Source organism: Vipera ursinii, assembly GCF_947247035.1.
Source record: "Vipera ursinii genome assembly, chromosome: 6".
NCBI lineage: Eukaryota > Metazoa > Chordata > Lepidosauria > Squamata > Viperidae > Vipera > Vipera ursinii.
In genome coordinates this window covers 878,788-899,468 of record NC_139515.1, presented here as the reverse complement: position 1 = coordinate 899,468, position 20,681 = coordinate 878,788, and the positions used below count along the sequence as shown (strand labels likewise).

The 20,681-nt window shown below is 46.3% G+C and overlaps 1 protein-coding gene across 1 annotated transcript in view; it reads left to right on the top strand.

The window, feature by feature from the left end:
* LRP6 (LDL receptor related protein 6) overlaps positions 1-20,681 on the top strand; it is a 63,338-nt gene that overhangs the window by 24,337 nt on the left and 18,320 nt on the right. The window contains exons 5-11 of the mRNA XM_083365831.1: positions 655-786; positions 5,054-5,450; positions 6,690-6,861; positions 15,772-15,988; positions 16,303-16,592; positions 17,603-17,829; positions 18,647-18,831. Of these exons, the coding sequence (XP_083221957.1) occupies positions 655-786; positions 5,054-5,450; positions 6,690-6,861; positions 15,772-15,988; positions 16,303-16,592; positions 17,603-17,829; positions 18,647-18,831 (1,620 nt within the window). The remainder of the gene's footprint in view (positions 1-654; positions 787-5,053; positions 5,451-6,689; positions 6,862-15,771; positions 15,989-16,302; positions 16,593-17,602; positions 17,830-18,646; positions 18,832-20,681) is intronic.

The following is a 20,681-nucleotide window of genomic DNA, read 5'->3' as shown; positions in this document are numbered from 1 at the left end:
GGTCCCAGTTGTGACGATAAGCCGAGGGCCCCCTGTATTGAAATTGAGGCAGAGAAGAGGGTTTTTTAAGCAGCCTGTAAAGAAGTAGGACCCTATAAATCTCTCCCTGCTTGTTGGAATATTTGAAAATTGTAGGTAGGACTTAAAAAGTTTACCTCTGGCCTGTCCACAAATGCACAAGAGGTTCTCTCTTTCCAAGGAGCGCTACTGACTGTTGAGTCCTTCCTGAAAGAACTTTTTTTCTCTCTCTTTCTGAAGGCATCTTCTCTCTCTGCTCCAGCCTATAATTATAGAAAGCCAGAGGGAGCAAATTTTTCCCTGGATTACGTCATGGGGTCCTCAACCATGACAAAGCTGGCTGAGGAATCCTGGGAGCTGAGGTCCACAAGTCTTAAAAGTTGTCAAGGTTGCAGACCCCTGGACTACACTGTTCTACACTGTTTAAATAGGGCTGTCCAATACGTTTTCCATGTACAATTCCACTGTTCGTAAATACCCACCCCTGCAGTTCATATACTACGTGGGATGTGGTCTGCCTTGAGCTGCTTCGGAGCGTGTTGGACACACACGTTCATTCTGTCTTTCACACTTTCCCCCTCTTGGCCTGGCAGGTTTACTGCTAATGGAGACTGTTCTGTGCTTTGTTTTTGACAGCTCCAAACCCCTGCAGGAATAATAACGGTGGCTGTTCCCATCTATGTCTGATGTCCCCCATCAAGCCCTTTTATCGGTGTGCCTGTCCCACAGGTGTGAAACTCCTGGAGAATAAGAAGACTTGCAAAGAGGGTAAGTTTCAGCTGGGCCTAAGCACTAAGGGGACGGGGTGTGTGTGTCAGAAATCTTAAGGTGATGGTTGTGAACGTATGCATCACCATACACATGCCACCAAGTATTCCAGCTGGAAGATTTAGTATTTATTTAATGCATTTATATCCCACCTTTATTGTTTCTTTTATAAAAACGGGTGGGGGGGGGGAAACAATCTTAAGATAGCAAACGCACCTAATGCACCTTTCTCTCCCTATTTTCCCCACAACAACAACAACCTTGTGAGGTGGGTTGGGCTGAGAGAGAGTGACTAGCCCAAGGTCACCTAGTGGGCTTTCATGACTAAAGCAGGACTAGAAATGAGGAATTCTGGGATTTGAAGTCCACAAAGCCTTACAGTTGCCAAGGCTGAGGACCCAAACCAGATTGGCTCCTATTAGGTGTGTGAATGCCTGTGGGAATTTTCCCTGATCGGGAATGACCGTAGGTGATGAGGTAGCCAGAATTAGTAAAAAAAAGAAAAAAAAGGAAAGAAAAAAAAGAGAAAACCCTCTCTTTTATAAGTTTGATTAAGCAGAATCTGGAAAAGGCGTTTGGTCTGCCTGCGGAATGCAACTTTTGAGGAACTGATTCATCCGGCTTTTCCCAATCAAGTTAATAAACCTCATTTTTAGATGGTTTAAAGCAAAAAGAGAGAGGAAATTGGAGAAAGTAAGCCTCAGCTGCGCAGTGCTGAATTTCAACTTCTTCCTGGCCGGGGGGGGGGGGGGGAGAAGCAATGCACGTCTGCTATCCGTCAACTCCTTCGTTGCTGTAATTGTACCAAAATCTTTTTCCCCCCCTAAACTGAGTGAAAAATGAAGGCGAAGATGTATTAGCGATAAATTCCTTGGAACAAATATTAATTTTCTGCGAGGGACTGAACATCCCCCTTTTTTAGACCGTAATGCAAACCACCCAGGCTCCCTTGGCACTCCGGCTTCTTTCCTGCAACGTGTTGGGAGTGCAGCATTCAGAAGAAGTTTGAAAGCCAGCCAATACTCTCTGGGATGGATAGCATTTATACCGCTTGGCCCTGATGGAGCAGCGCAGCAAAGGTGAAGAAATCTGGCTGGCCTGGCTAGAGTAGTTTCCATGACGACTGATTTTTCGGGGAGCCTGAGCAGGGAGAAGTCTTTTTTTGTAAGTCTCTTATCTTTAATTCACTCCTTGGAGGCCCAGTTGCCCTTTGCTTCCTGTTTCCAGCAATCCCGAAAACCTTTAGGGAAAACCTTTTAGGAAATGGCATACAATTAAATCTGTGGCAAGTGATATTTTAGGGCTGGTGGCACCGTCAGGCCACTTAAATTCTGTGGCTGCCTACTTTCAAAGCGACCTTTAAGCAGGGATAGGACGAGAAGCTCCTCTGTTTGCTACTATTTAGTGCAAAAATAACCCTGGGGTGAGCAAGAGGCAGCCGGGGCTGAGAGAGACGGGAAATTAAAAAAAAAACACAGGCTGCTGGTAAGATGATCTCTTGGTGGCTCCCAGAGTTGCCTTAGAGATATCTGTGGTGTGTAAAGCGCTCTCTGACGTTGGTCGTGCCATTCCTGTGTGGCTGTGGCTTTTTCCCCCCCTCAGCACGACACAATCTTGACTGAAGAACGAGTCAATTTGGCTTGGGAAAGAGCAGCCAGAACGACGTGCGCGTCTTTGGCATAATCTGTATTGTGATTTCCTCCTTTGCTAGAATAAATGGGAGCACGGGCAGTCTTGGACTTATGACCACCATTGAGCCCTGAATTTCTGTTGCTAAGCAAGCCAGTGGTCAAGGGAGTTTTGCCCCATTTTACGACTTTTCCTGCCACCCTTGCTAAGCCAGTCGACGCAGTTGTTAAACAGGTGACCCGGTTGCTAAGTGAATCTGGCTTCCCCGTTGATTTTGCTTGTCGGAAGGTGGCGAAAGGGGATCACGTGACCCCGGGGCGCTGCAGCCGTCATAAATATGAACCGTTCGCCAAGTGTCCGGATTCCGATCGCGTGACCCTCGGGGTGCTGCAGATAGGTCAATGAGAAAAGTGGCCATACGTTACTTTTTCCAGTGCCGCCGTAACTGTGAATGGTCACCGAATGAATGGTTGTAAGTCCAAAGACTACCTGTCATTCCAGAGACCCTCAGAAAGACGTGTAGGGTTGTCTTCTCCATTCAACAGGTTGGCCCACTTTCCTCTGGCGGTGAAATTCTGAGTTTCTGAAGCCCTTGCAGCACAGTGACAGGGAAGCTTACCCAAAGTGCCTTCTTCATCTTCAGTTTATCCTGCATTTCCAAGTAGTTCTGAAATTGTCTTGTTCACACACTGTAGTAAGTAGTGGCCGAATCCTCCTGCTGTTCAGAAGAGGGTCACAGTATGGTTTTGAGCTTGAAGAAGGCGGATTCTGGGCGATTGCAGCGGGGCAAATCCCAACAGGAAGAAGCAGAGAAGGTCCGTGGAAGCGGGTGGAAGCCTCCTGGCATCCCTCTGAAGAAGCCGGGCGTGCTTTCCTGGCCTCGCTCAGAAGCTACGCAGTCCCAGAAAACCATACATTACAGGATGCAACAAGGGCACCGTAATCAGCCGACACTTTTTGCCTCTCTCTTATTTTCTCCCACAGCTTCTAAAACGAAAGGTTTCTCTCTGCAGCCCTGGTGTGCTGATGGGGACAGATGAAAGGGAACTACGGTCCACGACCAGGGAGAAAAAGGCCTGGTTTGCAAGCCCCAAACCCCAGGCGGTGTCGGTTTTGCCCTGCGGGTTCCGTTTTGCTCGTGCGTTTTACGGCAGTGAAGATTTTTTTTTTTTAAATCCCATTTATATCCCGCCCTTCTCCGAAGACTCAGGGCGGCTTACAAGCTTAGCAGTAGCCTTCATTCTATGTATATGCCTGCTTATTAGGGCTTTCACACACACACACACCCAAGCGGCATTATTACAAAGTCAGCTTAATTGCCCCCAACAATCTGGGTCCTCATTTTACCTACCTGGGAAGGATGGAAGGCTGAGCCAACCTTGAGCCTGGTGGGACTCGAACCTGCACTAATTGCAGGCAGCTGGTGTTACTTAAGGAGGCATTAGCCCACTGCGCCACCAAGGCATGAAAGCAACTCTTAATTCCTAAAAAAGGGAACGGCGGGGTCTTCCTTTCTCTCACGTTGCCTGAGTTAGGGACGGCCGACATTTTCAGTTGAAAGCTGATGCGAACGGAAGGGGTGTGTGTGCGCGCATCTGTGAATTCCCCGTGCTGCTGTTCAGACAGATTTATTGCCTGCCTTGATGGGGATCACTGCAGGGAGGAGCACAAACTCCCGATGGTGCATCTGGGAGGAGGAAGCCGAGGGGGAGCTCCCCCTCCCCAGCGACTGCGCTTGCTTAGGAGTTGCTGATGTTCCACAACAGGCCGTCAGTTGTTCTGAGGAGGACTGCAGGACGGCTGCTTCCTTCCTCCTGGGAGGGTCGCTTCGGACTGCTGGCAGCCCAGGGCCTTAGCGGTGAGACCCCCGGCCTCTGCTCCGACAGGCAGGCTGGTGGGTCAGCTTGAGAGCGGGCTCAGCTGGAGCATCTGCCAGGCGTCCCTTCCGCTGAGAAGCTGGTCCAAGCCATCGGCTCCTCGGTGGAGCTGTTAAGGCCAGAGAGTTGAGGTGGCCGGAAGGAGGAAGGGTCCAATATAGGTCGGCCACCTGGACCGGGGGCTCAGTTGTTTGAGCTTTTGGACTCCTGCCGGAGCCCATCATCCTCGGCGAACTTCTCTCTACTGGAATGTGTCCGTTGGCTATTCCCTGCGTAGTGCGGTATTTATGTGGCTAGGTGTGGCTTCCTGTGGATTGATTGGTGTGTTGATGGCTGACTATTGGCTCTCGTTTCCTTGCGCTGCCACATCCTCGGCTCCTAAGTACCTGATAGGCTGGTGATAGATAAATCAGCTCTCTGTTGACGGACAAGGAGCCCGCTTCCCAGGCCTCAGTCGTTTCCTGGCCACCTTTGTCCCCGCTTGGCCAGCAGTTCAATTTGCCTTCATTCGCAGGAAATGCTGAGAGCTGCTTCTCCCAGCAGACCCAGCTCGCAAAGATTAATGGCTTCATTCCTTCCTTTCCTAACGTTTCCCCACTGCCCGGCAGCCCTGGACTCGTTGACTGATGGTAGGCCAGTCCTCGGTCGCGCGTGATGTCACAGAGATCTAAATACCATGAAATTCCTGTAGGTTTTCAACAAAGAGGCGGGTGAACAGAGAAGTGATTTTAATTTTAATTAGCTGGGTTTCCTCTATGCAGGAGCCACAGAGTTGCTACTGCTGGCCCGAAGGACGGATCTGAGGCGGATCTCCTTGGACACGCCGGATTTCACGGATATTGTGCTGGAGTTGGAAGACATTCGGCACGCCATCGCTATTGACTATGACCCCGTGGAAGGGTATATTTATTGGACAGATGATGAAGTGAGAGCCATCAGGCGTTCGCTCCTGGATGGGTCAGCTAGCCAGTTTGTTGTACAGGCACAAATTGCACACCCCGATGGCATTGCTGTGGATTGGGTGGCCCGAAATCTTTACTGGACAGATACGGGGACGGACCGCATCGAAGTCACGAGACTGAATGGGACTATGAGGAAGATCTTGATCTCGGAAGACCTGGAAGAGCCGAGAGCCATAGTTTTGGATCCTATGATTGGGTAAGGAACATATTTTTTTATTATAAAGGTTTTAAAAAATTAGGAACTACCATATACTCGCAGTCAAATCTACGGTTCATTTCAAGATGCTTTCCCTGATTCAGAAATAGGAATCTCCCTTTACTGGGCGTAAATAATTCCTGGTGATCTCCATTTTAGAGTGCTTAAATGAGGATTATTTGGGACCAATAGGAGCTTTTTAGCTTGTTTTAGAATAGCCCATGATTCCAAAGAGCCTGTTCATCTGCTCTCTTCCTCCAAGACGAGATTTGATTTACAACATGAAAGTATAATGAGAAATTTGGATGCTAAACTGAAAATTAGCTTGGGACATAAGGCCCCGTGTGTAAAAGCAGCTGAAATTTCTACAAGGATTTCCTGGGCTGCGCTCGATTGGTTGAAACGGTAACAAAGTAAAAAATAAAAATAAAATGCAGTCCATCTGCTTGATAGTCAGCATTGTCGCTTACACATTTTCTGAGTTGCCTGTTGTGAGATAACTGTGAACCTCTTTTAATGCTGATGTTTCCCCTCTTTCTTAAAATAACGAACTGAGGCAGTTTTAAGTTGCTTTCCATTTGCATTACTCTTTTTTTTTAAGCCCTTGGGTAATAGGCTGAAAAACATTTTAACTCTGCAACTTGAACATATCATGGATAACATTTCCTTTTATGATGCCTTTCTAATCACCCTGACACTTTTAGGAAAAGGGAGAAAGAATGACGATCTTTGGGAATTTCCCCCCCCCCCCTTCAGCAAATAGGCTGATCTAATGTTGGACAAGACCTAGCTTGGCGTAGTGGTGAAGGCATCTGGCTAGGAACCAGGAGACTGTGAGTTCTAGTCCCGCCTTGGGCACGAGACCAGCCAGCTGACCTGGGGCCAGCCACTTTCCCTCAGCCCTAGGAAGGAGGCAATGGCAGACCACTTCTGAAATACCTTGCCAAGAAAAGCGCAGAGACTTGTCCAGGCCGTTTCTGAGAATCACTCGGGATTGAACAAAAGGGGAAAAAAAATGCTGGATATATTCCACGCTCATGAAGTGCTATTTGTGAGAATTCTACAGGAGATGGTCGTGGGAGTTCAACCAGACAATTTTGCAGATACGTTTAAGTAAAAATAACGTCAATTAAAGAAAGTACAGGCCACAGTGCCAAAGTTAGCAGAGTTTAGTCTCTAGTCAATACTGGGCGTTTTTTGCAGCCGGCGTTTTATTCCATCTTACCCTTTTCCTTTTAGCTACATGTACTGGACCGACTGGGGAGAGATCCCAAAGATCGAGAGGGCCGCCTTGGATGGTTCTGACCGAGTCGTCCTGGTAAATACCTCACTCGGCTGGCCGAACGGTTTGGCGCTGGACTATATGGAAAAAACGATATACTGGGGAGATGCCAAAACGGACAAAATTGAGGTTTGTTATTTTCATCTCTCTTCCTTGGTCCAAAATCCAAAGTACGTCCTTGAGATGGGCTGTTTGGGTCGGCAGCTCAGTTCACGTTCTTGACGAGAAATGAATGGCAGGGTCAGCGACGAATAAACTGTGGCAGTTTACATCTTTACAGTTTACAATGTGAGATGACCTCCCGGGGTGATCTAATCGCCACCTGTGACGGTTGTAAGCGTGGAAAACGGTCGTAAGCCACTTCTTTCAGTGCCGCTGTCACTTCGGAGGGCCACTAAACAAGCTGTTGTAAGCCGAGGACTTCTTGTAGAACAAAGACACGAACATTTTGCAGTGTATAAAATGACACCAACTCTTAAGGCTTCCAGTTTAAAAGGCGTCTGCGCATCCATTTTTTGTTTTTCTCAAGCAGCCCTTCTCGGGTGGCAGTTTTGTAGAATTAACCAGGAAAAAAAATCCAAGTCTCTTGCAAAACCCAATATTGTATCTTGAGATTCCCCCTCTCTCCCCCCCCGGCCCCCCTCTTCTACATGCTGATGTGTTTTCCTTTTTCAAACTTGCTGATTCACACGGCTCCCGGAGGATGATGATGATGATAGTAAAGCCTCTGCAGGGACTAATGGCTATTGGCAGGGGTCTCAGCAGGAAACTTTTGTTCCCCATTTATCTGGCAGCCTGCAGCTGAGCGGGGCGGAGGAGGAGGAGGAGGAGTTCTGCTGCGGCTTCCTGCTTTATCTCAGTCCATTTTCTCCACCTATAAACGTCTGACGGGGACAATTCCTCGCTGGCTCCCTTACTTTCCCCTGTCATGCCAGGAGGGAGGTTAAAAAATGCATGATCTGCTTTGCTCGGCTGGGATTACATGTTTTATCTTCTGCCTGGAGATGAAATTGGACGGGGCATGAAATCACCAACGCGACCCGGTCTTAAAATGAGGATTCGGTTCAAAGCATCCGGCACTGATGCGGACTTACTGGGTCTTGCCTGGCAGCCCTTTTCAACAGTCTGCAGTCCTTGCGGCTGGGTCTCTGCGAGTTTTCCCATTTTGATCTCGTTCTTTCTTACTCTGTGAAGGTTAAAAGCCACCCCAACCCACACCCCTGCGGTGAGCTTTGGAGCAGCCCCCTCCCTCCTCCAAAACATGAACCATTGTTTGATCAACTTTCACGGTATGGAATATAAACCTCCTCCTCCTCCTCCTCCTCCTCCAGCTCTTAAGAGTCCAAAGCAGGAGAAGGCTCCAGATGTGCTTTTTGGGAAGTGTACTTCATTCCTTTCCTGCACGGGATTTTTTGGGGAAAAACATTATCCTAACCCTCGTGATTTGTTTCTTCTCTCCGAGGCGGCTCTGTGATGCTTTAGACTTGCTGTTGGGTTCCTCCTTCCACTTTGCGCCACTTTCTAAAGGAGAAGGGAGGCTGGAGAAATTGACCAGGTGCCAGGATTTGTGCAATGAGGGAAGAATGCAGACGAAATGGATCTCCCCAACCTGCCGCTTACTGTAATTCTATGCCGGTCGGACCATTCCAACACATCCTAATGAATTTTGATACGGCGGCGTGTGTGCCTGAGGCCCTAATTCCACACAGCCCTTTCTAAAAACATTTAAAAGTCTGTTTCCAGGCAGAATATAATGCTCATGCCCTAAATGTCCATTTGCTCTCTCTGGTCAGTCTAGTAAGATTTACTTAAAAGTAGTAATGCCTGTGACAATTGCTAAATATTAAAATTGTATAGGTCTTTAAAATATCATCTTGGAATGGGGAAAATGGATCCAAAAATAATTCCATCTATTATGGGTAAAAGGCAAACTTAACGCTCACAGTATACAACTTAGCAACCAAACTTCTGGGGGGGGGCTCTCCTCAAAGCTTTAAAAAAAGGCACAGAGGCAGAATGTCTAACTTAAAGCAATTTCTGCGATCCATTCGTGCCGATATTTCTGAAAGAAGGATCACATAGCGATCGCAAGTAAGGATGATGGCGATCCTGGCTGAACGTTGGTTACAGAGGGAAACCTTGTTTGTGATGGGGTGTGCCTGGGCCAAAAAGCTCTGTAATTAATTTCCTTTCTGATTCTTTGGTCAGGAATTCAGCATTTCATAATAACCGATCATTGCTAATTAAAGAAGAGAGATTCTCCATGGATTTTCTTTTAAAAAACGTAAGAGTGGAAAGCTCTGCAAATCTTGAGTAGCTGCTATCACTCCATTCGCTAGCTGAAGTAGAACAGAGTAAAGTGTTAATCATAATATCGTTTGAAATGTTCTTCCCTTTGGAACAGCTGTACGTGGAATATGAATTTTTGCTCAACCTCTTTTGTGTGGCAAATCCTCGGGTGTCTTGCGGAGATTCCATCTTTTTAGTCCCTCCATTTTTCGAGAACTTCCTATTCTGTTGGACCTTTCTGGCACTTTCCCCTTGGCACACAGATAAGTCCTTCAGCCCTCTGGCCTGTTACGTGCCCAGTTCAAAAACACGGATCGGATACGGTCCCGGCTCCACACAACTTCCGCAACTCTGCAAGAGTAGCTCACTTTGCAGTTCAGATCCCAATTCCAGATTCAGATCTCTTTTCTACGTGTAAATGAATTTCCCACAATCAAGAGAAGGAAAGATCTCCTTAATTCAAGAGCTGAGTGTTCTGCCTCAGAACAATGGGACTTTTTAATGGAGTTTTTTACTTAATTGAGGGAACGATCAGTCTGGGGAGAAGAATTATTCCCTTTCTTGGGCTCTCCAGATGAGGTAGAAAGAAATCAAATTCATTTCCAGAGAGATAAGGAATAGTTGCACCAACAACTTCCCTTGAGCTTCTGTACACTGGACAGACAGTGGTGTCGAGTGTGGAGATCTTGAGGCTTTGAATTCATGTGAGGCACTACTACCATTCTGAACTTGAGAAAGGCTGCTTTGATCATTTGGGAAGAAGGTTGGAACTCTGCTTCAAGCTTGTAGTGCTTCCAGAATAAGAGAAAAGCTCATTTTGCGTCCAAAACAGCGCATGTCCCCACTCTTTGTACGTAGCATGTCTAAAACTCCGTGCGGTACAGTGGATATCGGCCACATCCTGCTAGTTTTTCCTTCTTTTAGTTGTTTTTCTCTGCGTCGCTTTATCCTTAAAGCTAAACTTATTGAATATTGGAGGAAGAAGGAAGTTATCTTTCCATTTTGTTCCATTTTTGTACTTTGCTGTTCTGGTTTGTGGTATTTTCTCTTAATAAGATGGTTTTTGGTTGTAAGCCGCCCAAAGTCACCTGGGCAGTAGGTAACTCAAATAAGGAAGCCAATAAATAAGCGGAAGTGTCAGTTGTGCTGCAGGTTCATCTGTAGAGGTCGAGGTGGGTTTAAATTTTAATTTTAATTTAATTTTAATTCCATTTATATCCCGCCCTTCTCCAAAGACTCAGGGCGGCTTACAAGCTTAGCAGTAGCCTTCATTCTATGTATATGCCTGCTTATTAGGGCTTTCACACACACCCCAAGCGGCATTATTACAAAGTCAGCTTAATTGCCCCCCTAACAATCTGGGTCCTCATTTTACCTACCTGGGAAGGCTGGAAGGCTGAGTCAACCTTGAGCCTGGTGGGACTCGAACCTGCACTAATTGCAGGCAGCTGGTGTTACTTAAGGAGGCATTAGCCCACTGCTCCACCAAGTCACAATGGCAACCCGGCCATAAAAAAGGGCAGGTTTGGGGTCTTGGCTGCCATAAGGACTTCTCTGACCCCTTGCAAGGTTCCTTGGTCCCTGGGATTCCTCCTCAGTCCCTGTTAATGTTTTATGGAGCTGGACCGTGTAGGAGAAGGTGTGGGAGTAATTTCAATAAAGTCATTCCGAAGCAGCCGAAAAAAGGGGGGGGGGGGGCGGGAAAGACAGACTGGCAGGTTTTTTGTATTGGCTTTTTTAAAGCGATCCAGGCCTTCGAGAGGAGTTCGGAGCCGTAGTGCATCCGTTGCCCTGCAAATCTACATTGGCGTACTTGCTCGCTGGTATCTTCTGAAGCAGGACATCTGTGCGCCTGGAGCTCGGTCCCTGGCGTGTGATGTGGGAAGCCACATATGTTTTCTGTTGTTGTTTTTATCCTTGTAGTTAAGAGTCGTCTTGCACTGTGAAATCCATCCACACTGTGGTTTAAAACCAGCCCCAAAGGTTAAAGGCTGAAATTTAGAGCAGCTTCTTCCCTAGAGGCCTTTTGATTCCTCTCCTCTGAGAAGCAGCCTCGCCTTCTAAAGCGATCGACAACGTAGCATTGTCGTGTTCCTCTGCTGCCTCGTTTTCTCTCCTTCTCAAATACTCTTGTGAGGAGCCAGGAATTTTGCTAGACGGCACCTCTATTTAAGGAATATGAAACACAGTCTCAAGAGTCAGGAAAAGAACAAGAGCAGCTGTTACTCGTAGCCGTAGCCTCGTCTCGTTTTTTCTGTTCGTAAATCAACATTCCCTACTTGTGAATTGACTTTGTTTAAACTGAAAAAAAAGGGGGGGGTGTCTTTGTACCTGAAGGACTTGCTGTGATAGGTACTCGGTCATCTTGAATGGGTGGAACAGCTTGATCATCACTTCTGGTCTTCTCCAGAGTTACTTGGATGAAGTAGCCTGCAAACGTGCCACTTTCTTGGCCGTGGTCTTGAAATACTGGCATTTCCTTCTCATCGTCTCCTCTTCCTTTGGGATTGATGCTTTCTAGGTGAGAGACGGGTCCTTTTACAGTAACTAAAGATGGAAGCCGTTCAAGATGGCAGAACAGGTCTGCTTGTAGGGACATTCCTACGGGACATCTTCCCCTCTGCATATAGTAGGATAGTAAGACTACTTTTATCTCCCGCAGACACTCTTGTATATTTAAATAAGGAATATGGCTATAAAACCAATATATGTACATTTTAAGAAGTACAGCATATTCTGCGTGCAGTCAGAGAATCCAATAGAAAAGAGTATCTGTAGCTTGGGATTGAACCGCGGAGTCCTCAACGCTCTCCGAGCCTGGTTGATCCCTTACAGATGCTTTATTACTCAACTAGGTTACATCATTCGCGTGAGGAAGTTGGGGACTGCTCCCTGTTGTGTGTACATAGCTTGTATATAATAAATAACGTACGTGCAACTTATGTACAGTAATTACTATATTTAAACAATATGGAAGCTATATGGAAGCTATATGTAGTACTCAACTTACAACCATTTGTTTAACAGTTGTTTGAAATTATGACAGATTTAGAAAAGTGGCTTAACATCCATTCTTGAAGTTAAATTCCCTCCATCGTAGGATTGCGGTTCAGGTGCTGTGTTGTATCTAGGATGGTTACATGAGGGTGACCTGAGGAGAGAGTGTGTTTTATTAGGGGACGCCCCCCTTGCCTTTCCGGTCACTCCAACGCTCAAGCAAGGGGAAGGTGGGGGCTTCAGCCGACGGCCATAGAGAAAAGGATTTCCTGCTCCCTTCTCAGCCAGCCTCTATAAAATGTAGCAGGTCTGCACTTCCATCCAAGAGGAAACTGTGGGTGATAAATGACTGAAGAAGCCACCGAGCTGGGATGGAGGATCAGGAGGATCTGCTTGGAAGGTGCACCGTCCCCGTCACCTCGGCATCCTTGGTGTTGTGATTCAGCGTCAGCATGTGATACCGGCAGCTGAGTCTGATGATTCTGAAGAGGAGGAGGAGGGGGGCGTTGGAGAGCCTTTGGTGTCAGAGGGAGGCTCTGATGGACTGCAGGACTCTCACCCTGGCCCCTCCTGTCATGTTCCTCATCAGACTTAGCCATGTGAGCACGAGGTATTGGACGAAGATGATTCACAGCTGGATCTATTCAGGGATGCTAGGAGCAGGAGGCAATTCAGCAGAGCAGAACAGAGAAAGGCAGTGAGGCACCTCGGTGAGAGGAGGAGAAGGCAATGAGAAGCCACGCCTTGGGACTGCTGATAAAAGGGGAAGGTGTGGGAGGTGCTGGTTGCTGAAGGCAACCGTTTGAAGATCTTCTGCTAGAGTCCTGGTCTGTTATTCCTGTTTAACTCTTGTTTGAACTTTTGGTTTAACTCTTGTTTGAACTCTGTAAATAAATTTGGTTGGGTTTTTTCCAGCCTGTTGACTATAAAAAGGGGTTGTCCCTAACATTCAAACAGGGCCGGTCGTAGGCTGGAACAGAACACTTGGTTCGATGGCTCTCCGAAAGGAAGGAAGCCCAGCCACCCCCGTCCTTTTTCGGCAGCAGCGTCCCACCGAGTCTCCCGGGTATTATTATTATTATTATTATCACCTCTTTCTCCCTGGCCCAGTCCAGAAGTTCAGAAAGGAACGGCGCTTATAAAAGCACAGAACAGAGGAGCTGTTCTGCCCTGGCGGAAGTCCAAACCTGCCTTTGGGGATCACCTTTCCAGCAGCTGCTACCCCACACTCTTCTTGGGGGCAGTGGCTCTTGTACCTGGGAACAGGTTTCTTTATCCCGTTGTACAGGGGTTTTTTTTGAAGGTTTTAACCCAGTCTTTTGTAGGTCCAATAAGAAAACATGTCCAGGTCATTCTCTTGGATTGTATTTCTCTTTCCATTTTTAAAACTTCAGACAGTTTCTTTTGTACGTCCAGTAAAGTGGCCTTTTCCAAAACATCCTCTTGGCCTGTAATTTCTGCTTTCAGTCCTTTCTTTTGCTCATAGTCTTGTCAGTATTGCTAACACTGTTGATCCTGTAGCTACTGATTTCTGGCCTCATCCCTAAAAGATCTCCTTTCATAACAGCAGCAATAGCGGTCTTCCATACCGCTCCATAATGTTTCACAGCACTTCCTGGCCGTTTATAACGGTAGCGTATTGCCCCCCAACAATCTGGGTCTTCCTTTTACCAACTTCAGAAAGACAGAAGGCTGACACGACCTTCAGTCCCTTCGGAATTGAACTCCAGACTGCAGGCAGAGTTAGCCTGCAGTACTGCATTCCAGCCACTGCACCACCAGTGGTTAACCGGTGGTTGATGTTTCTGATGTCATTAGATAATCCAGATTCTGAAATCGATAAAGTAATTTATCTTTGTTATGACTTGACAATAGCCAGCATAGCCAAAACAGGTCTGTTTCCTATTTATTTTTTATAGTTAATTCCAAAAACTTACAGTTAAGAATCAGTATCCCAAATTTATCTTATGATTTGCCCTTATTTAGATCAAAATCTTATTTAGCTTTTTTCCTGTATGTTTCAAATTCTTTCGGTTGTTAAACCTTTCCTCTGAAGGTCTCCAAGAAGGTTAATGGGCAATTGTTGTTACTGTTACTGTTTTTTATTGGGCAATTGTTTAATTCTCTTTTAATTTTTGTATTTTCTATTTATATATGCCCTGTTCACCGCCCTGAGTCCTTTGGGAGAAGGGCGGTATACAAATTTAAATAATAAATAAATAAATAAATAAATAAATAAATAAATAAATAAATAAATAAATAAATAAATTTCCAAAAGTGATTAGAAAGTGAGTTTTGTGAATTTAGTGTCTTTTAAAAGGCTCCTCCGTGAGGAGGTGTGAGCAAGATGGCTGCCTTCGTCTCCCAGTACCAAAACAAGTAGAAAATGGCTGGCCTGCAGCTTCCTTCTGAGGAGCAGTCACCTGAAGCACATGTGGGCCATCTCCTTCCCTTCCCTTTATCCAGGGAGGCTCCGCAGAATCGGTCTACTCGCCAGTCAATTGTTTTTTGTCCTGGCCCTCAGCTCCACTTTCGCAGAAGCATCTTCAGTTCTCCAGACCTCCCCTGGACATACTGTATGTCCCAATTCATTTTTAAATGGGCAGATATGATACGAAAAGAAGCTTTGCATTAATCATAGGTTTGGGCTCAATTCCCAGTTATGGGAAATGATAAACCCAGATCCTCACAAGGCAAATAACCTCGAAGCTATTCTATTAGCTAATTCTGCTTCATCTCTGAAGCGATAAGGAAGATGTAGCTGTAGCAGGCAAGAGAGTAAGCCGGTGAGCTGCAACCTTGACAGCTTTTAAGACTTGTGGACTTCAGCTCCCAGAATTCCTCAGCCAGCATAGTTGGCTGAGGGATTCTGGGAGCTGAGGTCCACAAGTCTTAAAAGTTCTCAAGGTTGCAGACCCCCGCGGTAAGCAACGCTGCTCAGTGAAGAAAGAACGTCTGAATGAATGTGGGAAAAGTACCTCCCACCTTGAAGGCTGGACGAGCCTAGGAGTGAGATCCCGAGTCGGTCTTACATCTAGAGCAGGGGTGTCAAACTCAATTTCATTGAGGGCCGCATCAGCATTGCGGTTGCCCTCAGGGGGCCGGGTGGGCGTGGCCAGGGTGGGCGTGGCCTACTGGGTGGGTGTGGCTAGAGTGGGTGTGGCCTACTGGGTGGGCGTGGCCAGCTCTACATCGTTGGCATCCAGGGTGCCTATGGGGGCCTGGGCAGGAGTGGGACAGGTCTGAGGGTCTCTGGGCCAGGGCCAAGGCAGCGGGGGCCGTTCCCTCACTGTTTCCAGGATGGCTTTGCGGGCCACATGAAACCACTTCGCGGGCCGGATCTGGCCCCCGGGCCTTGTGTTTGGCATGTGTGATCTAGAGTTTCAGTATTCCCTGGATATTTCCTTTTTCTAGTCACCAGCAGCGCAGCTTATCTTGCAGAGTCTGTGAAGTTTCTGCTGTTAGCTAGTTCCCGACTGCAGAGCTAAGACATAATGACGCCTCTCATGTAAAGTCTAATATGTTCCAACTAGGTGTGATGGAATTTGTAGAAGGAAAGGTTATTAAAGGAGGCTGTTTAGCAGACATTAATGCAGAAATGCACTTGTTAAACTTTTGAGTTACAATGTGAGATTTATTGAACTGCATTGGCTGACAAGAATTGCATTGTGCAAGAATCTGAGTTTACTAATTCAAACCCATCTTGTACGTGTGTGTGTGTGTGTGTGTGTGTGTGTGTTTGTACTCGTGTAGGTCATGAAAACAGATGGAACCAGCAGAAGAGTCCTTGTGGAGGACAAGCTGCCCCACATCTTTGGATTCACCCTGCTGGGGGACTATATTTATTGGACAGACTGGCAAAGGCGAAGTATTGAGCGGGTTCACAAGCGGACAGCAGAAAGAGAGATCATAATTGACCAGCTGCCGGATCTCATGGGCCTCAAGGCGACAAACGTCCACAAGATTATGGGTGAGTGTCTTAAACATCAAACTCCTCTCCTGTAAACCAGAGAGATTATTTTTTGAACATATTCATACACTTAAGTAGGCGGCAGACGTGGAGTGTCTGGTGGGCAGGAAGAGGGCAGGGACGGATCCTGCCTAGTAATTCACAGAGTGTCTCTATAGTTATTGCAGATAATTGCTTTAGTCCGGCAAGATTCTGTCTGTAGGTGAATGGCCACAAAGAAACAACTCAGAAGGAACTCCATTCTTTGGACCTGACCGCTGTGGAGCAATGATGAAGATTTAGCAACGCTAAAAGTTTTGTTCCTGCTTTCTTAGGCACAAATCCTTGCGCAGAATCCAATGGGGGCTGCAGCCACCTCTGCTTGTACCGGCCCCAAGGATTGCGCTGCGCCTGCCCCATCGGCCTGGAGCTCCTGACGGACCTGAAGACCTGCATTGTCCCGGAAGCCTTTCTGCTCTTCTCCCGTAGGGCGGATATCAGGCGAATCTCTCTCGAGACAAACAACAATAACGTCGCTATCCCGCTAACAGGAGTCAAGGAAGCCTCGGCCCTGGATTTCGACGTGTCGGACAATCGCATATACTGGACAGACATCTCGCTGAAGGTAATGCGGTCAGCATATCTCTCGTGTCTTACTAAAATTGACTGAGGAACATTTCATCAAGTTGGGTAACCAGACCAAGTCTCGGTTCTTTTAGCAAATGGGTAACGTCCAAATTCTGGAGATGCTAAGAGATCTTCTCTTCTCTTGTTAGTGGCATCATTCCAAAGAAGAGAGAGAAAAATGCATCTGGGTTCCCTGCTACAACACACTGGGGGTCTCAGGAATAGCCATATCCTCTAGACATGGATTGCCAACTTTTAAGTTTCCTGAATTTTCCTGACCTTTGCTGACTTGTAACTTTGATGGCTGGCGAATTTTGGGAGTTGAACTCCCCACAGCTTAAAGCTGCTGAGGTTGAAAAACCCAGCTCTACAGGGCAAGACTCCTTACCTAACTGAGCACATGGCCACACACACACACACACACACACACACACGCCCCCCCCCAGATACATTGGAACTGCAGTTCACTAAGTTAATGGACACCGTAGAAGCCAGGAAGTGTGGTCCCAGGATATCTGGAAGGAGCCAGCTAAGGGAAGGCTGGACTGGGCCAAGAAGGGTATGGAGATTGCCAGCCGCGAGGGAATACCTGCTCATTGACTCTGTTGAAAAGTGTTTTCAAATGTAGACTGAAAGCGAGCCTCCAGGTTTCATCTAGAGCAGGGGTAGGCAACCTTGGCTCTTTGATGACTGGTGGACTTCAACTCCCAGAATTCCCCAGCCAGCCACGCTGAGGGGAAAGGGAGAGGTTTCCAAGCTGAGCCAGGCTGGCTCAGGAATTCTGGGAGTTGAAGTCCACGAGTCATCAAAGAGCCAAGGTTCCCTACCCCTGATCTAGATGAAATCGGGAAAGGGGCATCCCAAATCTGGGCGATCCTCTTAGAGATCAAGCTCTAGTTGACAAGGAGCATCCTTGCTTTGTCTGTGTGGACCCCTTCCCAGATATACCGATAGGTAGCATGGCCCCCTAAATTTTCGTGCACCCTCGTTTCTCTTTTTTCCTTGCAGACCATCAGTAGAGCCTTCATGAACGGAAGTGCCCTGGAACACGTGGTTGAGTTTGGACTGGATTATCCGGAAGGCATGGCTGTGGATTGGTTAGGGAAGAATCTCTACTGGGCAGATACGGGGACGAACCGTATTGAAGTGTCCAAGTTGGATGGTCAACATCGCCAGGTCCTAGTCTGGAAGGATCTTGACAGCCCTCGGGCGTTGGCCCTGGATCCCGCTGAAGGGTGCGCTGCTTGCTTAATTCTTCATATTCAGAAGCTAAGCTGAATTTTTAATCTGTTTTGTGAACTCTGAGAAATCAGCCCTGAAAAGTCTATAGGATATTGTAAGATAGTTTGTGCAATTGGGGCAGAAATGTATCTTTAAATCAAAACAAAGATTTTAAAAAAACTGAGGATACAGTAATGCACTCAGTTTTAAAATTGGGTTATTCCATTTACTTGTGCTATTTTTCGTTGCTCTTTTATTATTTAAATTTGCATAGAAGTCCCCTGAATTGGCCAGCCAATGCAATTGTGCCAAATTAGTTTAAAATTCAATTCAAAGTTTGACACAAATGAGCAGATACAGTGATAATCTTGTACAAAAGTCCCCTATGGTAAAAAAAAAAAATTAAGTCCTTTCCATAGTAAAGATTGCATAGCAACGGTGCAAATTGCTATTTAGAATTTTATCTGTCTGGAATGTAAAAATATTGTACCAAATACCAATATATTTGTTTCAGACAAAATGATGAAAAAGAAAATGGGTGGCAATTATTTAACAAAAATACTGTGGTCTCAGTCTGCACCTTCCCCTTTGCAAACATCAAGGCAGGGAGCTAGCGTAGCATTAAAGTGTTATCTTCTAAATAAACGTACTTAGTATATTTTTATCTTTAAAAGAAATAAACCTTTATTTTAATGAAATTTTATTTAGTTTTAAAAGACACTTATTCTTGCTCAGAATAATCACTTTAAATTTTATCACTCGGATATTTTCTACTCCTGATTGTTTGTGCATCTTTAGGAAATAAACATGGAATATTCCGTGTGTCTTTAGGTTCATGTACTGGACCGAATGGGGTGGGAAGCCCAAAATCGACAGAGCAGCCATGGATGGCAGTGAACGTAGCACTTTAGTGCCGAATGTGGGACGAGCAAACGGTCTGACCATCGACTACGTTAAAAGGAGGTTGTATTGGACTGACTTGGACACCAATTTGATCGAATCTTCAAATATGCTGGGTGAGTTTTGCTTGGCCGTAGACATCAACTAACGGTCTTCATTACGCCAGGATCATGTAGGCTTGTGAGGTGCTTTCAACAGAAACAGAAGTACTAATAAAATAATGCATAATAATGCAGAGTTTAAATTCATACATCGTTGTTACCCAAACATTAACTGTCTGTTTGAAGTAACAATTGAGTTTATAGACACTTCATGTAGTAATATTAAAAGTGAGGAGAAAGAAATAAAAGGGACAATACCTAGAAAGTGATATTGTAGAGAGGACAGCTCGGGAAAGTTTGAAAATCCTCTTCCCCAGCGTCCTCATGAACCGGGATATTTAAGGGTTTGGATAATGCTTTTGGCCTTCCAAGGTCTCTCGTATTGCCACGTTTGTCTTCCGTATGTTCAGCATCTGCACACGGGACAGTAATTCACAGCTGTGGATTACTTTTTTCCCCCGCGGTTACGATTCCGGACAGATAATGGAAATGTAGCTTAAGCCAACCTTTTTCAGGCAGGTAGCGGACTCGGAGCAGTACAAAAATTACATTAAATTAAATTTAAAGAAACCTTCGGGGCCACGATATTCCCCAAGAAGACCCTCCCCATTCTCCGGTGTCTGAATTCTTCGGAAGGAGCCCGTCCTTCTCCACTGCCCCCCCCCCCCCCCCCCCCGTTTAAGAAATTCCTTCTCCCTGCAGATACGCCCGTCCTCAGCTTCGTCTGTCTGTGGCACTAGCCAAATCAGGCATTGTTCAGATGACGGCCGAAAGACAAGCAAGGTTTAGGACTGGGAGGGGAGCCTGCGAGGAGCTCCTCAGGGCTTCGAAGCTAGAAAAGAATCCCAGAGGAAGGCCGTCCCGAACCGCTTCGGTATAGTGCCCAAAATGTGTCCTCGGACGGGTTTCCTGGTGACCCCCCCCCCCCGGTGAGAGGAGGCGGTGTTTTTCAGACACCGTCAAGACTGACCAGGTGGTCCTACCTGAGCCAAACAGTCTAATAAATCTTAAGACTTCTTTTCTGTGAAGAAGGTAAAGGGGCTTGCGTTGTTCAGGATTAGAAAAATAACATTTTTCCTATACCCATTTTCCAGCAATTGAATTCTTTACGCATTGTTCCCTTATTAGACAAACTGAAGTAGTTCAGGCCATTTTGTTTTTTATTTTACAAATTTTATAATGCCCCAAGCTATATACAGGTAGTCCTCAACTTACGACCCACAAGTGAGCCCAGAATTTATGTTGCCAAGTGAGAAATTTGTTGAGTGAGTTTTGTCCCATTTTACACCACATTTGTCAAGCGAATCACTGCGGTTGTTAAATTATCAACCTGGTCATTAAGTGAATCTGGCTTCCCCGTGGACTTTGCTTGTCAGAAGGTCGCAAAAGGGGACCCCCTGACCCCAGGGGGACGCTGCAGCCGTCATATATATGAGTCAGTTGCCAAGCGTCCGGATTTTTATCACATGACTCTGGGGATGCTGCAACAGTCGTTAAGTGAGAAATATAGTTCCTAATTCATCACTTAGCGAACTGCCGTAAGTTGAGGACTACCTGTATATATTCTCCTTTGTATGTGAGGGGTAAGCAAGTGTGTGTGTGTGTGTGTGTGAGGCAGCGCACTCACAGCAACATACATGTAGTCCTTGACATGATTATAACAGAGCCTGCCCGCTACAGTTGTAAATTGTGATGGTCCTAAAGCGGGTCACCCAAACAATGACTCAATTTCACCATCTTTTTTTTGCAGCAGTCCAGCAAACCCACTGCTAATCACAAGCCATTTTGAAGTAAACGCTGGTTTTCAGCCTAAAAAAAAAAGTCATAAATTGAGTCATGTAACCATGGTCATAAATTCAGGCCAA